This window comes from Vicugna pacos, chromosome 24, assembly GCF_048564905.1.
Source record: "Vicugna pacos chromosome 24, VicPac4, whole genome shotgun sequence".
In the NCBI taxonomy this organism is placed as follows: domain Eukaryota; kingdom Metazoa; phylum Chordata; class Mammalia; order Artiodactyla; family Camelidae; genus Vicugna; species Vicugna pacos.
The window spans coordinates 228,610-249,501 of record NC_133010.1 but is presented as its reverse complement, the minus strand read 5'-3'; the positions used below and the strand labels follow the sequence as shown (position 1 = coordinate 249,501).

The following is a 20,892-nucleotide window of genomic DNA, read 5'->3' as shown; positions in this document are numbered from 1 at the left end:
AATGACCATTAATATCTGACTCACACCAAACGTCAGTTAGGTCCTCAGCAAGAGCTACCATCTCACCACGAGGCCTGTTCCCCCTTCTGCACGTTGTCTGTTTGACATTGTTTTGTTTCCAACTGTTTTGAGGATGCGCAGCACAAAGCTGCTCCGGCTCATCGACCTGGACTTCTCATTCACCTTCTCCCTCCTGGATCTGCCACCGGGGAATGAGTATGACATGTACATCAGGAGCTTTGGGAAGAAGAACACCAAGCAGGTGAGTGCAAGTGTGCTGACAGGTGAGCAGATGGAGGTGTGCTGACAGGTGAGCAGGTGGTGCAGGTGTACTGACAGGTGAGCAGGTGGTGCAGGTGTGCTATCAGGTGAGCAGGTGGGTGCAGGTGTGCTATCAGGTGAGCAGGTGGGTGCAAGTGTGCTGACAGGTGAGCAGATGGAGGTGTGCTGACAGGTGAGCAGGTGGGTGCAGGTGTGCTGACAGGTGAGCAGGTGAGTGCAGGTGTGCTGACAGGTGAGCAGGTGGTGCAGGTGTGCTGACAGGTGACAGTGCAGGTACAATGTAGGGAGGGGATTGAGCCTGGCTCTGTCCTGCCATGATGTTAGAACCTGGGATGGTGTGAAGGACACAGACTTGAGGGAAGAGGGGCTCCTCCGTCACGGGCTCTTCCCTGGAGAGATTGTGCGACGTCCTCCATGTCCAGAGCCTTCCAGCACAAACGTGGTCACACAGGAGGACTGGGCAGGCTCCTGGCTCAGAGGACAGACAGCTCGACCAAGGGAGGGTTTCTGGGAAGTCACGGGATGTCACCTCTGGTCACTGTCCAGGTTCCTGTAGGGTGGAGCAGTCCTGCACGTCCTCCCTGTCCTGCAGGTATGACCACTCAGGTTCTTCCCGAGCTCCCAAGATGCCGGGCTCACCTTAGATTCCCTCCTCTGTTCCCATCCACCTGCCTCTTCTCCCAGGTCTTTCTATGCCAGGTCCCCATCACTGCCTGTGTCCCCCTTGCCTCACTAAGTGTCTCCCTTACCTCACCAGGTCCCTCGTCACCTGCGTGTGTCCTCCTTGCCAGGCCCATTTGTCGTCTCCCTGTTGTTCTCCATCATGTGCTCCTGCTGTCCCTGCCTCTCCTCTTGGTGACCTGTCTGTCCCTCCGTGTCCACAGCCTGTTCTCAGGGCTCCTTCCTGGTGACTCCTGCTGAATTGCCCCTGGCCCAGCGCTGCTCCCCCGTCCCCCAGCTCTGTCCCCCATCCTGCTTTCTATTGTTAATTATGTTTCAGTCTAGTTCCCAACAGTTGGCGGCGTTTTAAAGTCAGGGACACCCTCTGATGCTTCTCTTGCATCCCAATGGTGCCGCGGATCAGCATGCTCCTGGGTGAATTCCGTCAGGAACCTCTCAGTGGAGGATCACAGGATGAAATTTAAGAAGCCGCCAGATTAATCCTGGCTTTGCAGCTGGACTCACTCTGACCCTGAGCAGATACTCTGACTTCTCTGCTTGTTTTCCTCATTCAAAGCTCTTAGTATCTTACTGTCTTCCCTGAAGCATGTAGCTTTTTCTGCTTGTTTCTTTTGATTTTTTAATTTACTTATTTTAATTAATTAATCAATTAATTTATTGAGGTGTAGATGATGGACAGTATTACATATTTCAGGTACACAACAAAGTGACTCACACTTTTTAAGTGTTTTATGCTCCATTTACAGTTAGCATAAAACACTGGCTCTGCTCCCTGTGCTGTGCAGTGTGTCCTTGTGTCTTACTCATTTGATACGTAGTAGTTTGTACCTCTTAATCCCCTACCCCTAAAGCATGTGCCTTTTTTAAATTAAAAAACTGGTTTTGCTAAGCCTCTGTGCTCTAAGAGAGTAGGGTGCCGGTGGACTTGGTAACAGTGTTTTCAAACCAGAGTTGACTTGTTTGATGTGACTTTCTGAAATCACTTCTGAGATTCAGGCCTGTGTGTATCGAATGTTTAAGACATGAGCAGCATTTGTGTGGCTTTATTTACGCTGTGGTACTTATTTTTGACAGAAGCAAGAAGACTGTCATTATTAACTTTAAACATTTTAATCGTTTTCTTTTCAGTTGTGAGAAATTGCTCTGAGGTCAAGACCCAGAGCTGACTCTGGCACACCTTGTTTTTAAGGCATACGTTCAGTGTAACGAAGACCATGTGAAGAGGGACGTGCAGACCGAAGAGGTGGAGACCCGGGAAGTGTGGACCCAGCACCCGGGAGAGAGTGCGGCTGTGTCTGGGGGTAAACGGCTCCTGGCCCTGGGGTATGTTTGTTACCTTCTTGCCCTTTCTCTGTCCTGGGTGTGGTCACTGCTGTGCGGCTGTGGAAACACGTGCTCTTCCCAGCCGCCTCCTGGCTGTTCAGAACCCCTAGTGTCTGGGCCCCGATCCAGGCCCACACAAGGGAAGGACCTCACCCTCAAACAGGCGCGTTGCAGACGGGCTCCCCCAACACTCCCTGCTCTTAATTTGGGCAGTCTGTGCTCCTCATTTGTTTGCAACAACTTTAAGTTTGTGACGTGTGCCTGTGAGTCCACCTAGCTGGTTTCACATGAGCTATCTTTCAGGGAGTGACGGGGCAGCCCTGGTGGCGCTGCCGTGGTCCCGAAGGTCGACATGCCCCAGCTGTGCAGCTTCCTCCGGGCAGCCTGCCAGGTATGCCGGTCCTGGGGCTGCATCTTGCTAGTGCTGTCTGTGCTTCTGGATTGTATTCCTTAACGTTAATTGCTTGCATTGTAAAATCTAGACTGAAAAACAGGTATGTTAAGTTGGCAAGGGACACACATACCCAGGGTATTTGAAATTAGTAAACTTATGGCTTTAAAAACTGGTTCTAAGTACGTCCAAAGGCTGAGGGAGCGACGGGGATCCTGAGTGCCCGCTTATCTCATCTGAGCCCCAGCCCTGCCCCTCAGTTGGGTCAGAGCCGGTCACAGTCACCAGATCCTCCACGAAGGCTCAGTATGAGTCTCGGAGATTCTTCCCCCAGCGCGTTACAGAGTCTGGTTTCATGTGACTTTAAACTTATTCAGCTTCTCTTAGAGTTGACGTGGAGTGAGGATGGGCGGGGGGAAGGTGGTGCAGGATGACTTGGGGACAGGCCCGGCGGCTTCATGTCACCGTGGTCCCTCATCTTCTCCCCGGGCCTCGCTCCGGGCCAGCTGCCTTCCTGAGTCCACTGCGTCTCCCTCCCGCCTCCTTGCCATCGTCCCAAACTGGACCCCTGACTCCTGAGGGCAGGGACGGTGATCTGCTGTACACTGGGTCTCAGTGCAGCCCGGCGAGTGGGACATGGGCTGTGCTGAGTTTCCTCTAGAAACGCTGGAGGGTCTACCTCTCCCCCTCCTGTTACCTTTAGCCCATGTTTTCTGTGACAAGCGATGCCTGTGTTGGACCATGGCTCCCCCGTGGAGTTTACGTTTTTGGAATTTTCCCTGCAGTCTCTGCTGTTGTGTGGGAGGAACACTCTAGTTTCCTTGTGTCAGTTGTCGTGATGTCTTGGACTTGGGCAGTTAGGTTTTTGGAAATGGGTAACTGCCCAGGTAGTGATTTGTGTGTGGTGTTTTTCCTGTAAAGCGAGCACTTTGGGAGTGCTCACCAAGGACTGCTCTCATGTCTTTGAAGGTGATTGCGGCTTTGCTGGAAGAGGACCGTGTGGCCGCGGAGCCGAGCTGGCCCCCCCGGGCACAGGACTGCACCCTGCCTCTCAGTGACGGCTCCGTCCCCTTCAACACCGGCCTGCTGTTCCTCCAGAGTAAGCACGGCCCTGCTCGGCGTCTGGGTCTAGCGGGAGACGTTCACGCCGGCACGGCCACCTTTACTGTGACACCTCTGTCCCCACAGTGGGCTTATCGAATGGAGATTCTGCATCTGCAGACTGAAGTGTAAGGTCACGGTTTTGTGGGGCCCTCCTGAGGCGTGACTGGAGGAAGGACACGCGGTCATTTTCCTGTTTCCTTCGGCTGCTTTTGGTTTTTGGCTCAGAGGTGCAGCAGGAGCAGCGTGGGAGGGTTCAGGGTGGGAGTCGTGCAATGAACTTGGCTCAGCGTTTCCCATCGAGCTCCTGACTTCAGTTTAAGTAGGTTCCTGGGGACAGGGCACCTTGCGACGTCACACACGCAGTGAAACTGCACGTGATTGTGTGAGCCACACAGACTGCCTTCGCGTGACCAGGTGTGACTTCTTGAGCAAGTCGCCACTGGGCTTTAAACAAAGTGGCTGGTAAGGGCGTGGGTGGCCAGGCTGGTCCGTGAGCGGAGGTGAGGCCCACGGGCCGTGTGCACCAGGCTCCGGTGCCGCCAGTTGGGGTGTTTTAGGTGTTTCCTGTGCTACCTGCTGTTTATACAGTTCAGATGCACTCACGTTCCTCCACATCCAACATTAGCAAAGTTGGTGGTGTTAGTTTCTTAAAAACTCATATTGTTTGAGAGAGCTTTTGTTTTTAAAAGATAAGACTGATTCTCGAAAAATACTATTATTGCATCTGTAGCATCTGAAACGCGGACATGCAGGCTCCCACGTTCCTCTGCGTCCTGAGAAGCCGAGGAGGGACGGTGGCTTCACGGAGCTGGGGGCCTGGCTGAGCACGCACCAGGGCCCTTTGGGGAGGCTCGTGTGTCCTGTGGGACCTGCCCCTGTTCCATATGTGAACAGAAAGCAGGTTCTGGTGTGTTTTGCTTGGTAAAGTTGAGTTGTGAGGCACCAGGAGGAGACTGGGGTGACAGTGTCTGAGCCTGGGCCTGGGGCACGGGTCCTGGATCTGAGCTTGGAGGTAGGGACGAGGGCCCCCCCAACACTGTGACCACCAGGAACCACACAGTGCTGGCCGCCCACTTGCTCTTCTGTTGGTTCCACACGTTCAGGAGTGTCCAGTGTCCCAGGCCCAGGAGTCAGCAGTGGACACACAGACAGACAGACATCACTGAGCTGACTGGATGGGGGAGTGGGCCACGACGGGAGGGCGAGGAGGTGTCACCACTGCTGGCAGACAAGGTGCTGATGGGCTGGCCGCGGGGCCTCCCCAGACCCCTCCGTGCCACCCAGTCTGTGGGAGCGGTGGGGGAGTGAGAGGGAGCGGGGCCACGTTGGCCAAGGGCACGGGTGGCCTCCAGTCGAGCTGTGGCCATCCGTTGACACCAGATCTAGGCGTGTGTGGCAGTGAAGGACCATGTTTGTCTCTTCGTTGAGCTGATGCATGTCTGAAAAGTGTTCACGTGACGTGGGTCCTGGTGGGTCACTAACCACAGGTACATTTTCTTGTCTCCTCCTCAGACCGAAGGGTGACCTGCGTGCACGCATCTCAGGCCCAGAGGCGGACAGTGGTGTCCGTCCACGGTCTGCCTGGCAAGGCCTCGGTGCCCCTGCTGGACAGCAGGCACCTGCTCTGCGTGTGGGACATCTGGCAGCCGTCAGGGCCTCAGAAGGTCCTGCTGTGCGAGTCAGAGGTACAGCTTGAGGAATCGTCCGTGTAACTCGGGGGTGGGCCAGGGGCGCCAAGGAGGGGGCTCCCACGTGGCTTCCTCTGTCCCGGCCGCCGCCGCTGTGTGCAGGGGATGCGGCACAGTGCTCTCAGCTGGAAGGACGGCTCACCTCTCAGGCCTCTGGGATTGGGTGGCAGCACGGCTGCAGGTTGAGGAAGACCTGGGCCCGGCGCCCTGGGGTCCCAGCAGCGGTGCCTGGCCTCTCGCGGCTGGGGACATATGTTGCTGGGGTTCTAAACAAGCTTGAGCCTTTCCGGGCCAGCTGGTGGGGCTGTGGTGTGCTGACCGTGCAGGTCCAATGGGAGAGCTGTTCTTTCAGACTGGGAGGATACACACGTGTTTCCAAGTCGTGATCTCCATGACCTCAGAATCTTCCATCTCCACACAGGCTGTGGAGAAGTGTAACTTCTGTGGGCGTCAGTCTTGGGGCTTGGGAATCACAGAGTGCTGCCGCGTGGGAGGCAGATGACATACCAGCGGTGGCCTGGCCACTCTGGGCGGCGGCTGGGCGGAATGGAGATGCCTGGGGCTCACCCGCGACTGCCTCTCTTATCCCTGAGGCCGCGGACACTCAGACACGCCCCCCCCGCGCTGTGTCCCCAGCTTCTATGGGAGGGTCCATGGGAGCTCTCAGTGTCTGGCTTTTGTCGTGGCGGGGGGTCTTTCCAGGTCAGCTTCAGCCCCTGTAAAGCCTTTTTGCTGTTTGCTGGAACCACACATGGCTCGGTGCTGGTGTGGGACCTGAGAGAGGACACCCGGATCCATTGCTCCCTGAAGCTGAGTGGGTGCTCCTGGACGTTCAGGACCTCAACGTTTTCTACTGGTCAGTGATGCCTGCCTGTCAGCCCGGACTTACAGAGGGGCCCTGAAATCTCTCTGTTTTGTCACTGCAAGTTACCCCAGAACGGTCTGACCTACGAGCAAAAGGGTGCTTTGACGAGCAGGAAAAATGGACCCCTTCCAGGGGATGCTCAGGCAGCGGCCGGCGACAGTGGGGTGTCCTTTCTTGTTGAACCTGGGGTTGCAGGTCCTCAGTGAGATGACTTTCAGTTTTAAATCCATCTGGGGCATATCAGAGCCTGCGCTCCCATGGCTGAGACAACCCACAGAGGGCTGAAGGAGGAGAAGTGGTTGCCTCTTGCGTCAAAGGGAACTGGAAGCACTCGACCTGCCAGGAGCTCTAGTTAGACTCATGTGACTGACTACTGCATGTTGAGCAGCTGTGGCCACAACCACAACCACAAACAACCACAACCACATTTACAACCACAACTGTTATTATAACCACAGACAACCACGATTACAACCACAACAACAAACCACAGCCACGACTACAACCACAGCTAACCACGATTAAAGTCACAACCGCAGCCAACAACAACAAACCACCTATAACTGCAACCACAGCCATAATTATAACCAGAGTCCACCACAGCCACAACCACACAAGCACGACCCCCACTGGGGAGGCACTCGTGTCCTGGGGTTTTCTCTGTGCTTTGTGGACTGGCTTGCTCAGTGCCCGTACCGGCCCACCTGCCAGTGCTGGGGGCTGGGGAGCTCGTGCACGGTGCACTGACCCCACGCTGACCGTGGAGGGGCTGCCCTTGGCCCGACTGCATTCAGCCCATGCTCCCTCTGCTCCTGCCCAGGAACCCCGGTTTTCTCCAGACAGCGAGTAAGGGGCCCTGTGAGCCCGGCCTCCTTCCCTGGCCTGAGGCCCTGGGGTTCCTGCACCGGGCGTTTCCGAGCTCCCTCCCCTCTGTTGGCGGAACCTCTGGTGCACCTGCTTGGTCTTTCCACCCAGCAGTCCAGGGGTTTCCAGGTAGTCCTGTGGTTGGCAGGCAGGACCAGGGCCTGTGGCACAGGCAGGCTGCGTCCTCACTGGCTAAGCTGTGGGGCGTCTCGCGGTTCTGCTGTGGTTTCCTCGAGGACGCGGGTGAGCATCCTCCCTCGCCCTCTGTCTGGGCGGGTGTCTGCCAGCTCTTCCCCGGGGGTGTAAGTTGAGTCGTTGCTGCTTACTGCTGCATGTGAGGGGTCTTTGTACGTTCTGGGTGCAGTCCCGTGTCAGATGTGTCTGGGCCGGCCTCTCTCCCAGCCGAGTAGCCTTCCAGCTCCCCCTCCTGTTCTGTGATACTGCCACGCATGTGGATGTCTTGCATCTGTTTGCACCGCGAGTGTGTCTGTGCTTCCCACGTGAAGACGCAGGTTTTCGTCTCCCAACAACCCATTTTTGCCCTTCTGGAGGCGACCTTGCCGCTGTTGGGAGGTGTGAGTGTATGGGTACGTGAGGGCTTGGTGCGCTAGAGGACATCTTTTGATGGTGCTGGCTAACCTCTGACTCACCTCCGTGTTCAAAACACTGCAAGTCTTAAGCTTTTGACCTCACTTGAAGTCTTACTCCAGGAGGGCACTTCCTTGTGCTCTGCTGCTGTCTGAACTTTGTCACTAGAACCTCCAGTTCCCGTGGCCTCCCCTCCAGAGGGACACCGGCTCACCACGCCTCCTCCACTTCAGGGCACTGAGCCTGGAACCCTGTCCGTCCGCATTCATTCCTCAGACTGCTTTGCCTTTTCCCTCGGCTTTTCCTGAGTTCAGCTCCAGCTCTCATTTTCTTTCTCCTCGTTTTCTACCCATCTTTGTTCTGGGTTTCTGATTTGTTTCCTTGCTTTAAACACATTTGCAAGTGCTTTTCGAAGAGACGTGATGTAGCTTGGAGTGTTGCGTTCTGGTCTCTTTTGTGCTTGTTTTGGGGGAGAATGTGCAGGGGCTGAAACACTGTGATTTGCATTTTCTGCCTTGTTCCTTCGGAGTCTGCGTGAGCTTGTCTGGTTTCTTCTGCTCCTGACATCGTGCACGTGGATGTTTGTGGTCAGAGGAGCTGTGTTGTGTTAGGGTGTAGAGGGTCACTTCTTGAATGGGGGCGGGGGTCTGCAGCTCTGAGTCCCCCTTGGCCTGTGCCCCATGCTGCTCTGTCTGAGCCTCCTCTTCCTCCAGAAGCCCTGCTGCCCTGCGCACCTTCCAGCCCCGTCGTCCCCGCAGGTGGAGGGTGGCCCCAGGGTCCCGACCAGGGGTCTGAACCTCGCCCTCCACACCCACAGCCCTGCGTGCAAAGCTCACCCCTCTTCTCACTGGCACAGTGAACTCTGGTCTCAGCTTCACGGTGATGCTGATAGCAGTGGCACGTGGACGTTTGTGTGTGGTCCGTGTGGTCTCTCGTTGAGGAGATGCACCTGTGCCCGTCCCCGCACAACTCAGTGCTAACTGTGCTCCCTGACTTACCCTTCCATCCCCAGACGGCGTCCTGACGTTGGTGAACCACCGCAGTCCCCTCCGAGCGATAGAACCGGTCTCGGCGTCTGTCTGCAAAAGACAGAGCTGCGTGCTTTCACCTTTCTCTGCTCCGAAAGGTACGCCCTTCACCTCGTGAGCTCTGTAGCTCAGGTCGTGAGGAGTGGTCCCCTGGTCTCGAGCCTCCCTCCCCACTTCTGTCTTCACAGAGACGTCGGGTCTGTTGTTCCACATCACGTCCTTGGACGAGAGCGGGGTTCTCAACGTGTGGGTGAGGAGGCCGCACGCCCGGGCCTGGTCTGTGCTGAGGTTGGTTGGGTGTGGGGGGCTCCATTCGGCTCGGGGACACAAGGACCAGACGGGCCATCGGGAATTCCTGCGGGAATGAGCGATGCCAGTGCAAGCGGTGGGGACAGTCGGGGCCACAGGACGAGGGTGGGAGACTCACTGCAGAGGACGCGCTGGACGTCGGCCCCTCATGGAGCGTGGAGAAACGGGTTGAAAGAAGGCGGTTTACAGCATGCAAGTATTAGTTCGGAAGTTATGACACATCTCTCTTCTGGAGCAGTGATCCTTTTAGTGGCTAATGGAGCATGCTGTCCTCGTCAGAGCTCTGCGCTGCTGAAGTGTTCCGTGAGTGTGAAGTGTTTCCGTCTTCCCATCTGTTTCAGGTGGTGGTTGAATTACCAAGGGCAGATCTCGCTGGTTCAATAAGTGACTTGGGTAATTATTAAACAAAAACACTAATTTTATTCAGTGTTTGCTAAAATGAATAAAACGAATGAAAAGATTCCAATACCTGCTTTGAAAAAAAGAGTAATTAGCTACCTGGAAGGTAAAGATGAAGGTTGTATGCTTCATGCCCTTTGACCCTTGAACAGGCCCCGAGACCAGCTCGCATGCTGCTCTTGTTACAGGAAGGGCTGCGTGTCCTGTCTGTGCTGCAGGGCCCTCTGTGTCCTGGGTCACCAGTTGGTGTGCGAGTCCCAGGTCCACCCCTCAGGGTGACTCCCACAGTCTTTGAGGCTGGGGCAGTGGAGGCAGGGGCCAAGGCCCGAGGTCAGCGGTTCCTGATGCCCCGTGGCCAGTCTGCCGTGTCAGGCAGGGCCCGGGCGTCCGTCCCACAGCCCCTCACCTGGTTTGAGCTGGGGGTGCCCCGGCAGACCCAGGCAATGGGTGTAACAAGAGTGACCCCGGCTTTGCCCCGATGCTCGAAATCAGAAAGGGGCGCCCCCTGTCTGCGGAGCAGCTGCCGGGCTTCATGTGGGCCGCGGCGGCCTGGCTGAGAGGTGGACTCGCTCCCAGAAGCCAGGCTGGATGGAGGCCTGTCTGAGGTGAGGCCCCGCCTTTCTCGGCATTTTCTCCACCCAGCATCTGCTCATCTGCTTGGGGCAGTGTTCACTGTGTCTGTCGGGAATGTTGGGCGGGAGGGCCCAGGCGCCTCCTGGACGTGGGCTGGTGGGGCCCGACGCTGCCCCCGCCGGCTTGCACCCTGGCCCCGAGACCCCAGCCCCAGCCTCAGAGACCTCAGGGGTCACGTACCCGAGGCCTCTGTGCGGTGACCAAGGCACTTGGGGGAATTTTAGGCGGTGTTGGGAGGTCAGTTCATAGTCTGCCTGTGGAGACAAAATTACTTTGTGTGAAAGTACTTTGTGATATAAATGAGAGAGTCTGACAAAGGGCGGTATCAGGCAGTGTGTATTTTATCAAAAGTTGCTGTAAGAAGACTTCTTTATCTGTAGAACCACTTGTGTAAATTCCAGCCATGATCTAGCTCTGCTTTTAGGAAAAGAGGGGGTGACATTCACACCAAGAAAGCTCTGGGCGTTACATGCCTGTGGGAGAGGCTGGGGTGGTTCCGAGCCCTGTCGTGTACATATCAGGTTAGTGGCCTCTTGGAGAGCTCAGGTCACGCTTAGAACCAGTCCTTCATTCACGGATTCTCTGAACAAGCTGGGTCCTGGCTGCAGTGCCAGGGGAATGGGGTGAGGGGGTGACAGTGCTGCCTGGGGAGTGGTTTCCTGGGGAGACTGGCCGTCGTGATGTCACTGCTGGAGCAGGGCTGAGGGCCCAGATCGGGGAAGACTTCCCAGGGAGGAAGGTTTGAGCCAAGACTCTCAGCCCCAGAGTCGGTCCGGGGAGCAGGTGCTGGGAAAGTGGGATCTGCAGTCGGTGACGTCGCACGCCCTGAAATCAGAGTTATAACTGTGACAGGTGGCAAGTCTATAAACACAGTCCCATGCCTTATAATTATAGCCACCCTTTCTCACTGCAGGTTGAGTTTTTTGTGTACTTTTAGTTCATCCACTGCCAAGGTTCTCAGCTGTGCCTTGCTAGGACGTGGGCCTCCATATAAGTAAGTCTCTAGTTCCCCCTCTGCAGTAATTACAGAAGAGGAGGACGAAGCTGGAAATGGACAAAGGAGGGAGAGCCAGTGGGGCCGTGAGCCCGTGGGGAGTGCAGGGAGGGGTCGCGGAGCGGAGCCAGGCAGCCTCTGAGGAGCGAGACCACCAGAGCGTGAGGACGTTTGCGGAAGAGGGTTTCTGTGGGAACCGGAGGTTCCAGTTATGTATTGATTTTTTTTTTTGCTTAGTGTACTCCCTTTGTTTTATTTTATCAAATCTAAAAATAGGAAGGCTTTTTGATCTTGATCCCACCAGCCATTTTCCCGTGAAGCCTTGAACTGCAGACTCTCGATTCTTCCCCCGAGGGAACTGCAGGACCCACCCCTGCTCTAGGGAGGGAGCGCTCTTTACCCACCTGTGTTTTTATGTTACTGCCGGACACAGGTATTGAAGCAGTGGAAAGTGATTCCAGGCACGTGTGATTGGATTTTGGCTTAACTCATGTTAGAGGCACACTTATTTCTGGTTTCTCCATTTTCAGGGCTGATACCTGGAGGGAGGATCAAACTGCTGCACAGCACGGCCGTTCACCTGGGCGGCAGGTAGGTTTCCCACAGAAGGAGCTCACGCTCGTTCGTGAGCAAGCCAGGCGTGCGTCGAGGAAACCGGCTTCACACGCCGTGTGTTTGCTGGTTTATTATTAACGACTCAGAGTAATAGGTAAAAGTACCAGGTCTAGAGCTAACATTTTTTTCTTTGATTTAAATATTTTCTATCTTATAAATTGGTGCTATTTCACTATTTTTCATCCAGTTTTAATACAACCCTGAAGCTAAATAGACAAGTTTGAGGATTTGGAAACAGTGATATGAAAGTTTTATTCAGAAATTAGATTTATTTTTACTCAGATAACTTGATATGACATAAAATCTTAAGTGTACAAGTAGTATTTGCGGTATTTATATATCATGTTAACTGATTTCCCAGAGATGCCCTTTGTTGTCGGTAACCGCAGTCGGGCTCTCAGCCTACGACCCGCCCTGAGAAGTTTTCATATTAGCCCGAGTCCTCTCTTCAGACGAACTCCTCTGGGCTGTCAGTGATCGGACACGTGCCGAGGCTGGTTTCAGTGTAACTGTGGCAGGAGTCAGTTATGTTTAAAGCTCACCGGCTACACGGCAGACCCCAGCACAGGTGGCCCAGGCCCTTTTCTGACTTCTGCCAAACCAATCTCATATCATCTCGGTTCTGGCCTTTATGCATGTGGTACCTTGCGTTACATGTACCCTTCAACTATAGGCTTCTTCTGTGCTTAACTATACGCTCTTGAAAGGGAAGTGTCTCCTGTAGCCAATATTGGGTTTCCCCCCAAACACCGGGTGGTGCCTCCCCAGGTCTGTGCACAACCAGCACCATCCAAACTTGTGTGGCCCCTTCGCTCAGGCCCTCAAGTGCAGACGGTGACCAGTGGTCGCTGCAGCCCTCGGAGAGGGCGTCTGGTGAGGGGTAGGCAGTGGACATGGCAGCTCGGGGGCTGAGCTAGGCCTGACACCCCCCTCAGCTGCAGACCATCGGCGTCCCTGGAGGTGTATGACCTTGGGTGATGCGCCCCAGGCCCCTGGGGCAGCAAGCCCTCCCCCGAGGGGCTTGGTGGCAGTGTCCTCGTCCCTGTGGTTGGCTCTGGGGGAGGCATGCGGAGCTTGGGAGCTCAGGGAGGGCTGTGGTGACTTTTCAGAGAGATGACGGCTGAGATGGGGCCCGGCAGACCCCGATGCATCAGCAGCCTGCAGCAGATCTGCTTTGAGAAATGGGGATGAGTCGGGGCAGGCCCAAAGAGTGTGCTGTGCTGAGGGCTGAGACTAGCCTCAGGGGGCAGGGACGAGACGGGCTCCACGGGGACTCCTATGGGTTCTCAGCAGTTTAGGGGGATCAGCTTGGCAACAGTGTGAGGCGGGAATGGAGGACGGCACATGGGGCTCTGGGCAGCCTTAAGGGACTGACGCAGGGTCAGTCGAGATCAGAGACGAAGCTGGAGCTGGAGCCGCGGCGGCAGGCACTCAAGGGTGGGCTCCCTTGGTGGTGGAGGCGAGGAAACCTGGAGCCGGCGGTTCCAGGGACAGAGGACCAAAATCTGGAGGGAGGAGGTGACAGGTCCAGAGCAGATTGTGGCTGGAGTCCGGGATGTGGGTGTGAGCAGAGGGTGGGCGGAGATGGGGGCAGACCCCCGCCGTGTGCCTGGGGTGGCCTCGCAGAAGGAGCAGCCCTGGGCCTTGCCTGTTACAGATAGGTACGCAGCATGAGGTGAAAAACCAACAACAGACCGAATATCGTCTTTCAGAAAAGAGAGAGGAAGACGCCAGAGCACGGTGGAACTTTGAGTTGGCCTGCAGTCTTCCATGCTGGGGTGCGGCCGCGCTGGCACCTCCTCCCAGAGCTGGAGCCCGCGGATGGGGAGCGGTGGGCTTGCTGGGCTGTGCGCTAGAGCTGACCCCACGGACTCCAGGACGTGCCGCCCCTGCAGCGGTAGAAGCCCAGAAACCAAGTTTCGGGTGGCCTGGGGTCCGCGCAGTGGCACAGGGGCTGCTGCCTGCGGGCGGCCCCACACGGGGAGGCCACAGACACTCAGGCACCGGGACAGCGCCGGTCGTGGGGTCTGAAGGCGTTCCTAGGTGGAACTGTTGTCTCTGAGGTTTGAAAGTTGGAGCGAGAATGCAGACAGACACTGGAAGAAAGGACTGGTGACCCGCGGAGAGCACAGGAGCGAAGAGCAAGGGGGCTGGAGATGCTGGTCGGGGGTGGGCGCCCCGTGTGGCACAGGTGCCACCTCCGCCCTGCGGCTTCCAGGCTACCTGACACTGTCCTTCTCTTTTTCCAGCCTTTTCCATAAAGGCGATGAATTCTGGGTGTCCACACAAACACTGAATGTTAAATTTCTGCCTTCAGACCCTGATCGCTTTGTTGTGGGCACGGACATGGTGAGTGGTGTTCGGACTTCGCTCTGTGACTAGAGCTGCTCGGTGACCGTCTCCCTGCAGATGAGCTTCCGCTCGCCCTTGTGGTGCCGCTGTTTACACTGTCTCAACAATGGCGGTTTTGTCCAGCCCGGGCCAGACCCCTCCTTCCTCACCGGGGCCTCTTCTCACCACCAGGGCCTCGTCTGCCACGGCAGCAGACAGGAGCGGAGGGTGTTTCCCAGGCTGTTCAGACCACAGCAACAGGGCGTGAGACCCGTAAGGGTGAACGTGGTTGACTTTTCACCTTTCGGGGAACCAGTTTTCCTGGTAAGAGTGTCGGTTTGTTTTTTTTTCTAACATTTTTTATTGATTTATAATCATTTTACAATGTTGTGTCAAATTCCAGTGTTCAGGACAATTTTTCAGTCATTCATGGACATATACACACTCATTGTCACTTTTTTTCTCTGTGATTTATCATAACATTTTGTGTATATTTCCCTGTGCTATACAGTGTAATCTTGTTTGAGTATCGGTTTTTAAAGCACCAGTTCTGCTGCATCTACAGTGTCGGCACACTTCTGCTCTGATGTCCTGACGCCCCGTCTGTGGTCAGGGCAGCTCACTCCACGGGGCCGTCGCTTGTGACATAATTTCAGGCTTAGAGAGCAGTTTCAAGACCAGCACGAGGATTCCCGCCCCTGCCAGGCATGGGGGAACATCCCTGACCTGTGGCCAGGGTGTCCATCCCTGAGGAGCTGAGCTGGCCCTCCTCTAGCCTCCGTCCTGTTGGCTGTGGGGCGGAGCAAAACATCCTGTCAGTCAGCGTCCATGACGAGCGAGATCATGCCCCTCCCGAGTCCTGCTCAGTCACCGTGTCCCCTCTGCTTGAGACGGCCTTGGGCCCTCACCAAGGGCGTAGATGCCCTCCATCCAGTCTGCTGGCATCTCCTTGTCTGCAGACACCAGTCTCCCCCATGGGCCCCAACTTCCACGTCTCACCCCTGGGCTCTGGTGGGGGACACGGGGACACTACTGGAGCTCCTGGCACCCTGCTGTGAATTCTGTTGCAGGTTGGAGGACTTCCTTTCCTCCTCGGAGCACATTTACTATGTCTGCACGGACACGTGGCTCCCCACTCTCCCCATGGATCACAATTGACTGCTAGTCCTTACTCTGCTGTGCAGGCTGTCCCCAGCGGTGGGTCTGCGTCCTGTGCATGGTTCTGTTCACTCTTCCCACAGTGACGTTCACTCCCAGCCCCAATCCGTGCTGACCCTGGGCCCGCCTCCCCAACAGCCCCGTTGTCCACGGATGTGCTTAGTTACTTGGTCCTGGAACAGACAGACCTCCCGACATTGCTCACTCAGGCTTCTGGTTTTTTTGAAAGATTAAGAATGTGGAGGATTAAATATATTGAGTAAAATGGAATTAAGTTTCTCTTTTTAAGCTAAAAACTTCGTCTTTTACTAAACCAGCTAAGTTTTTTTAATGCAAATTTCACTCCAAAAGGAATGTACAGTCCTATTATTGGTGCAAATGTACGTAACTTTTAAAAAGTGGCACAGTGATTTCCACTTTAGTGTCAGTCTTCCCAGTCTCAGCGTCCTAGCTTGAATCGGCGACAGCCCATTTGTTAAAAAAGCGCCCGTTTACCTGGTCACTGAACTCACTGATCTCAGCCATCCTGGGCTGGAGGGCGTTCACAGTGAGTCAGTCTCCAAGGAGAAAGCTCAAGTTGGTAATTTGTGAGGACAACATTTAATGTTATAATTTTATGTTTGGAAACAAAAATTAAACCAGCTCTTTCTGCTACACAAACAAAAGAAAGCTAACGCTCTGAAATCTTTCCTGGCTGTGAGATTGAGTGACGCCAGTCTGCCCTCCTCAGACCGGCTGCTCTGACGGGAGCCTCAGGCTGCACCAGCTGACGGCCGAGCTCCCACGCCTGCAGTGGTACCACAGCACGGGCGGCCGCGCCATAAACGGCCTGCACTGGTCCTTGACGAGACCTGCCATGTTTCTGGTCTGGGACGACGCGTCCTGCATTTACATCTGGGACCTCCTGGAGAGCGACCTGGGTCCCGTGGCCAAACAGTCCGTCTCCCCAGACAGGTGAGGCTCGAGCCCTCACGGGTGATTTCCTGAAGAAGCGTCACTGATGGTCTTCTTTAAGTTACATATAAGGCTACTACACTTTAAAGTGCGGTTATTTGTATTTAAATTTATATATTATCTTTATATACTTAAGCACTGTGTTAAAAATCACTTTAAAGTGTGTCTGTTTGATATTTAGCCTAAAATAGTGTATGGTTAGAGAATTCACTCTGTAAATAAAAGGAGCTTTTTTCTTCTTAGCACTTTATTTATTTACTAGTTTATTTACTAGTTTTATAAATTCACGCACGTTTGAGCGGTAGATAGAGCGTTCCTTCTGTGTTCTGACAAGGATGCTATGTGGAAGTCAGGAGTCAGGGACTTCCACAGAGTCACAGTCCCCCTGCTCCAGGCGATTGGGGGCCGACTGCCCTGGGGCCCGTCCCACACACGCGAGAGCTGGGTTGTCACCCATGTGCTCTAATAATTTCTCATCTTTGTTGTTTTATGAGCATCAGGAAGAGTCCTCCTTGAGACCACTTTTTCCATTCACCTGTCTTTTTTTCTTAGCTTTTATGTCTCTTGTCAGTAGATCCTCCTTCTGTGAAGGCTTGTTATAACCTGGAGGATGGGGACCACATCCCTTTTGTGAAAGAAAGAAGATAAAAAGTGATCAAAACCAGAAGATCGTTTGACAGAATGTTAGGGGCATACTGATAAGATATGAAAAAAATTAAGAATTACGTTTATTTAGTTCAAGTAGTAGGCATACTTACATTATTCTAATTATTAAAAAATTACATCATTAAAATCCAAACTGTGATTTGCTGATAAACACATAATGCTCATGCAGTTTGTTCCAAAACGTGTCTCATTTATTTAATAAAACGTGTTTGTCTGTTCATTTATTTATTTGTATTGAGGTGTAACTGACATAAAGCATGCTGGTTTTAGGTGTGCGACGTTGTGATTCAGTGTTTGTGCAGGTTGTGGAATGATCGCCACGGAAGTCTATCGCCTCACATGGTTTCAGGACTTTTCTTTCTGTGATGAGAACTTGTAGTGTTTAGTTTCTTGGCAACTTTTCAGACACGCGGTTCAGTGTTACTTAGCTACAGCTGTCGCACTGAACGTCCCGCACTATGGTGGTTCCTTTACCACTGGAAATTTGTGCCTTCCGACCCCTTCACCCCCTCGGCCCACCCCCGCCCCTCCCTCTGGCCACCACCCGTCTGGTGTCTGTATCTGTGAGCTTGGCTGGGTTTTCTTGTTTGTTTTGTATATAAGCGGGATCATACAGTGTTTGTCCTTCTCTGTCCAGCTTATCTCGCTTAGCTTACTGTCCTCAAGATCCTTCGATGTTGTTGCAAATGGATTTCCTTCTTTTTATGGCTGAATAATATTCCACATGTAATATGTGTACATAACGTATTCTTTATCCCTTCAACCACTGATGGACACCTGGGCTGTTCCCATGTCTTGACTATTGTGAACAGTGTTGCTGTGAACGTGGGGGCACAGATACCTCTTTAAGGTCCTGTTCTCGTTTCCTTTGAATACCTACCCAGGAGTGGAGCTGCTGGGTCATATGGTAACCATTTTTAATTCTTGAGGGACCTCCAGACTGTTTCACGCAGTGGCTGCACCAACTTGCATTCCCACCAGTGGTGCACGAGGGCCCCCTTCTCTCCACACCCTCGCCGACATGCGCTGTTGTCTGCTTGATGGTGGCGTCCTGACACGGGTGAGGTGACGTCTGTGTGGTCTGGGTCTGCATCTCCTTGATGACCAGTGGTGCTGAGCGCCTTTTCATGTGGCCGTTGGCCTCTGTGTGTCTTCCCTGGAGAAATGTCTCTTTAGATCTTCTTCCCGCTTTTGAATTGGGTTGCTTGTGCTTTTGCTCTTGAGGGGCGTGAGTTCCTCACGTGTTTAGGGTGCTGGCCCCTCAGCAGGGGTGTGGCTGCCGGACGTGCTCTCCTGCCCACCGGTCTGTGTCCACTTTGCTGCTCATTCTCCTGCTCTGCAGTTTTTCAGCTTGATGTCACCCCAGCTGGTTTTTCCTGTGGCCTTTGCTCCTGGAGTCAGATCCAGAAAGGCCATCGCCCGGACACTGTCACGGAGATTGCTGCCTGTGTTTTCCTGGGACTTTATGGTTTCAGGTCCTACATTCAAGTCTTTAATCCGTTCTGAGTTGATATCTGTGTGTGGTGTGAGATGATGGTCTGTCCAGTTTTCCCATCACCACTTATTGGAGACCGTCCTTCCCCCACTGTGTATTCTTGGCTCCTGTGCCGTAGGTGAATTGACTACATATGAAAACAAGTATTTATTGGGTCCTTCCTGTGCGCCCCTACGGCTGCAGGCACCAGGGCTGTGACAGTGAACTGGTCAGTGGGCTGCAGTCCCCGTGGGCTGACGGGTGACAAAATGAAATAATGTGATGGGCTCACGTCCTGGGGCCTGGGGGGAGGGCTGGGGGGTATTTGGGTTGTGGGCCCCGACGGGGGTTCCCTGCCACTGAGACCCCCGCTGCCCCTCGAGGGGCTGCCTGCTCCTGCAGTCTACCTGCGTGGCCCACAGGTCTGGCTCCAGTCATGGTGGAGAAGACGGGAGGGGCACATTGCGGTGGGTGTGGTTTAATCTCGGTGATTAAAGCTGTGACTACGTGATGGGTGATCCTAGGATACCAGGGCCCAACTGAACTTGGAAGTCAGGGATGGGGAGGCCTCGGGGAGACGGCACTGAACCACAGGAGGACGGTGGTGAGGCTGCAGAGGGTGCTGTGTGGGGATGGGGGTATGGGGTGGCCATGGAGGGGACATGGCGGGGGAAACGGGCCTGCTCGGAGAAACGGGGTCGGCGAAGGTGCCCATGGTACAGCGGCCCCACGTGCGGTTCCTTGGCTGGACGGCAGATCTGGAGCTCAGGGTGAGGTCTGGGCGAGGGGTGCAGGTCTGTGGGCTCCCCATCTCAAGGCCGCACGTCCCTGGTGCTTAGCAGTGACCATCACAGACGTCAGTCCCACAGTCTCTGGCTGCAGAGACACGTTTCAGTGTGGTTTCTGTAGATTGAGTCCGTCTGCCTCGGGTCTGATTTCCATTCTGATGATGACAGACGCTGCAGCCTTCCTCTTCCTTCCCCGGGACGCGGGTGATAGGGTGAGTCAGGGTCACACGTGTGCTTCTTGGTTCCAGGCTGGTGGCCATGACTGTCGTGGGGGAAGCCGAGAAGACCCGTGGCAGCTTCCTGGCCCTGGTGCTGGCCAGAGCCTCCGGCAGCGTGGACGTCCAGTACCTGAGGAGGGAGTGGGCCACCCCGGCAGGGGACGAGCGCAGGAGGCTGCGTCTGCTCCTGCAGGAGGCCCCGTAGGAGCCGGGAAACCACCAACTGCGGGCGCAGCCCTGGCCGCAGCCGGGAGGGCACCCTCGTGTAGACGGACGGCGTGTGTTCCGCACGTGGTTCGTTCCACAGGAATGCTACTTCAGTGCACCAGGAAGTAAATCACTGTCTTCGAGTGGAAGCAGCAAGCACTTTAGTGAGAGAGCCACGCCCGGCTGCTCTTTTCTGAGGACATTTCCACCTGTTTTCAGAGCAGCTTTAAAATACTGTCACGTTTATTAAGAGATTTTTAAACAATCCAAATGAAAATGTATTTTTAATTAATACTTTTCTTAGTCAAGCATAAAATGAGTCACAGGTTTAAATTAAAGGAGTGACTCCACTAAAATGACCTCCCGCCTGTGTTTTCTTAACGCTTTCCTGGGCTCGTCCTGCTGGAAATGTCGGGCTGTCCGGTCAGACCGACGTGCTTTGGTGTTAAAGCATTTGCAGCTTTATGTAAAGATGATACTGATAAATACGTCCTCTTAATTCTAGCTGTCACAGGGATTCAAGGGCAGGAGGACCCTGGGTGGTGGCCTTGGCAGAGATGCAGTGTTGCCAAAAATAGTCTTTGAAGGCACGTGTGGAGATGAGAAGGGTCCTGCTGGGCGTCTGCGCTGGAGAAGCTGTGGGTGTGCTCTAGTCCAAGAGACGTTGCTGGCGATGGCCTGCAGGCTGACCACACTGCTTGTGCAGAACGTTACCCTCTCTGAATAACGGCACTTCCCTGGGCGGGGAGGGAGGTCACCCCAGGTCTTCCTGCTCTTCCAGCGCCTGCTGCCCTTCGCCGGATGTCTTCCCTTTGTACGCAGCCGACACGCAGCTCGTGCTGTGTTGCTTTAGATGGTTCTTTCAAGCAATAGAAGGAGGAGAGGGGAGTTGGGTGGGCCACACCTACTGTGCTGCTGGCTGCGTCCTGTACCCTCGGCCCAGGGGGCTGCCTTCGATGCTTCTCGGAGGGGAGGAGCGCTGGCAGGCAGCTCCCACTGTTTCTGTCACAAAAGCCTTTCTCCGTAGGTTTTGAAACACGTTTTTACCGGGTGTGGAGGTCTGGGTTGAGAGTTCTCCCTTCAGCATTTTAATGCAAGAATAGGGCTCTGCCCGGGAGTCTTGGAGCCAGAAGGCAGCCAAGCTGAGGAGGACCCCGGGGCAGCCTTGTTGTTGGGAGCAGGACGCCTGCTGTAGGACGGTGGGGGCTCAGGTGAGGAGGTTTGGAGGAGGGCCTTGAGCCAGTCTAGTCAGGGCTTGGATAGGGTCTGGGATCTGCTGTGACTTCAGAAATCTCTCTTGGCGCCTGAGACGGCACAGGCTGAAACCACAGG

General features: G+C 54.7%; 1 protein-coding gene across 1 annotated transcript in view; it reads left to right on the top strand.

Annotated features, from left to right (window-relative positions):
- LOC140688951 (cytoplasmic dynein 2 intermediate chain 1-like) overlaps positions 1–19,920 on the top strand; it is a 43,595-nt gene extending 23,675 nt beyond the window's left edge. Inside the window, 14 exon segments of the mRNA XM_072948909.1 lie at positions 133–262; positions 2,153–2,286; positions 2,590–2,677; positions 3,647–3,776; positions 5,294–5,466; positions 6,172–6,325; positions 8,799–8,912; positions 9,003–9,064; positions 9,465–9,516; positions 11,680–11,740; positions 14,014–14,113; positions 14,288–14,419; positions 15,984–16,207; positions 19,384–19,920. Of these exon segments, the coding sequence (XP_072805010.1) occupies positions 133–262; positions 2,153–2,286; positions 2,590–2,677; positions 3,647–3,776; positions 5,294–5,466; positions 6,172–6,325; positions 8,799–8,912; positions 9,003–9,064; positions 9,465–9,516; positions 11,680–11,740; positions 14,014–14,113; positions 14,288–14,419; positions 15,984–16,207; positions 19,384–19,558 (1,729 nt within the window). The 3' untranslated portion in view covers positions 19,559–19,920.
- Positions 19,921–20,892: the final 972 nt, after the last annotated feature.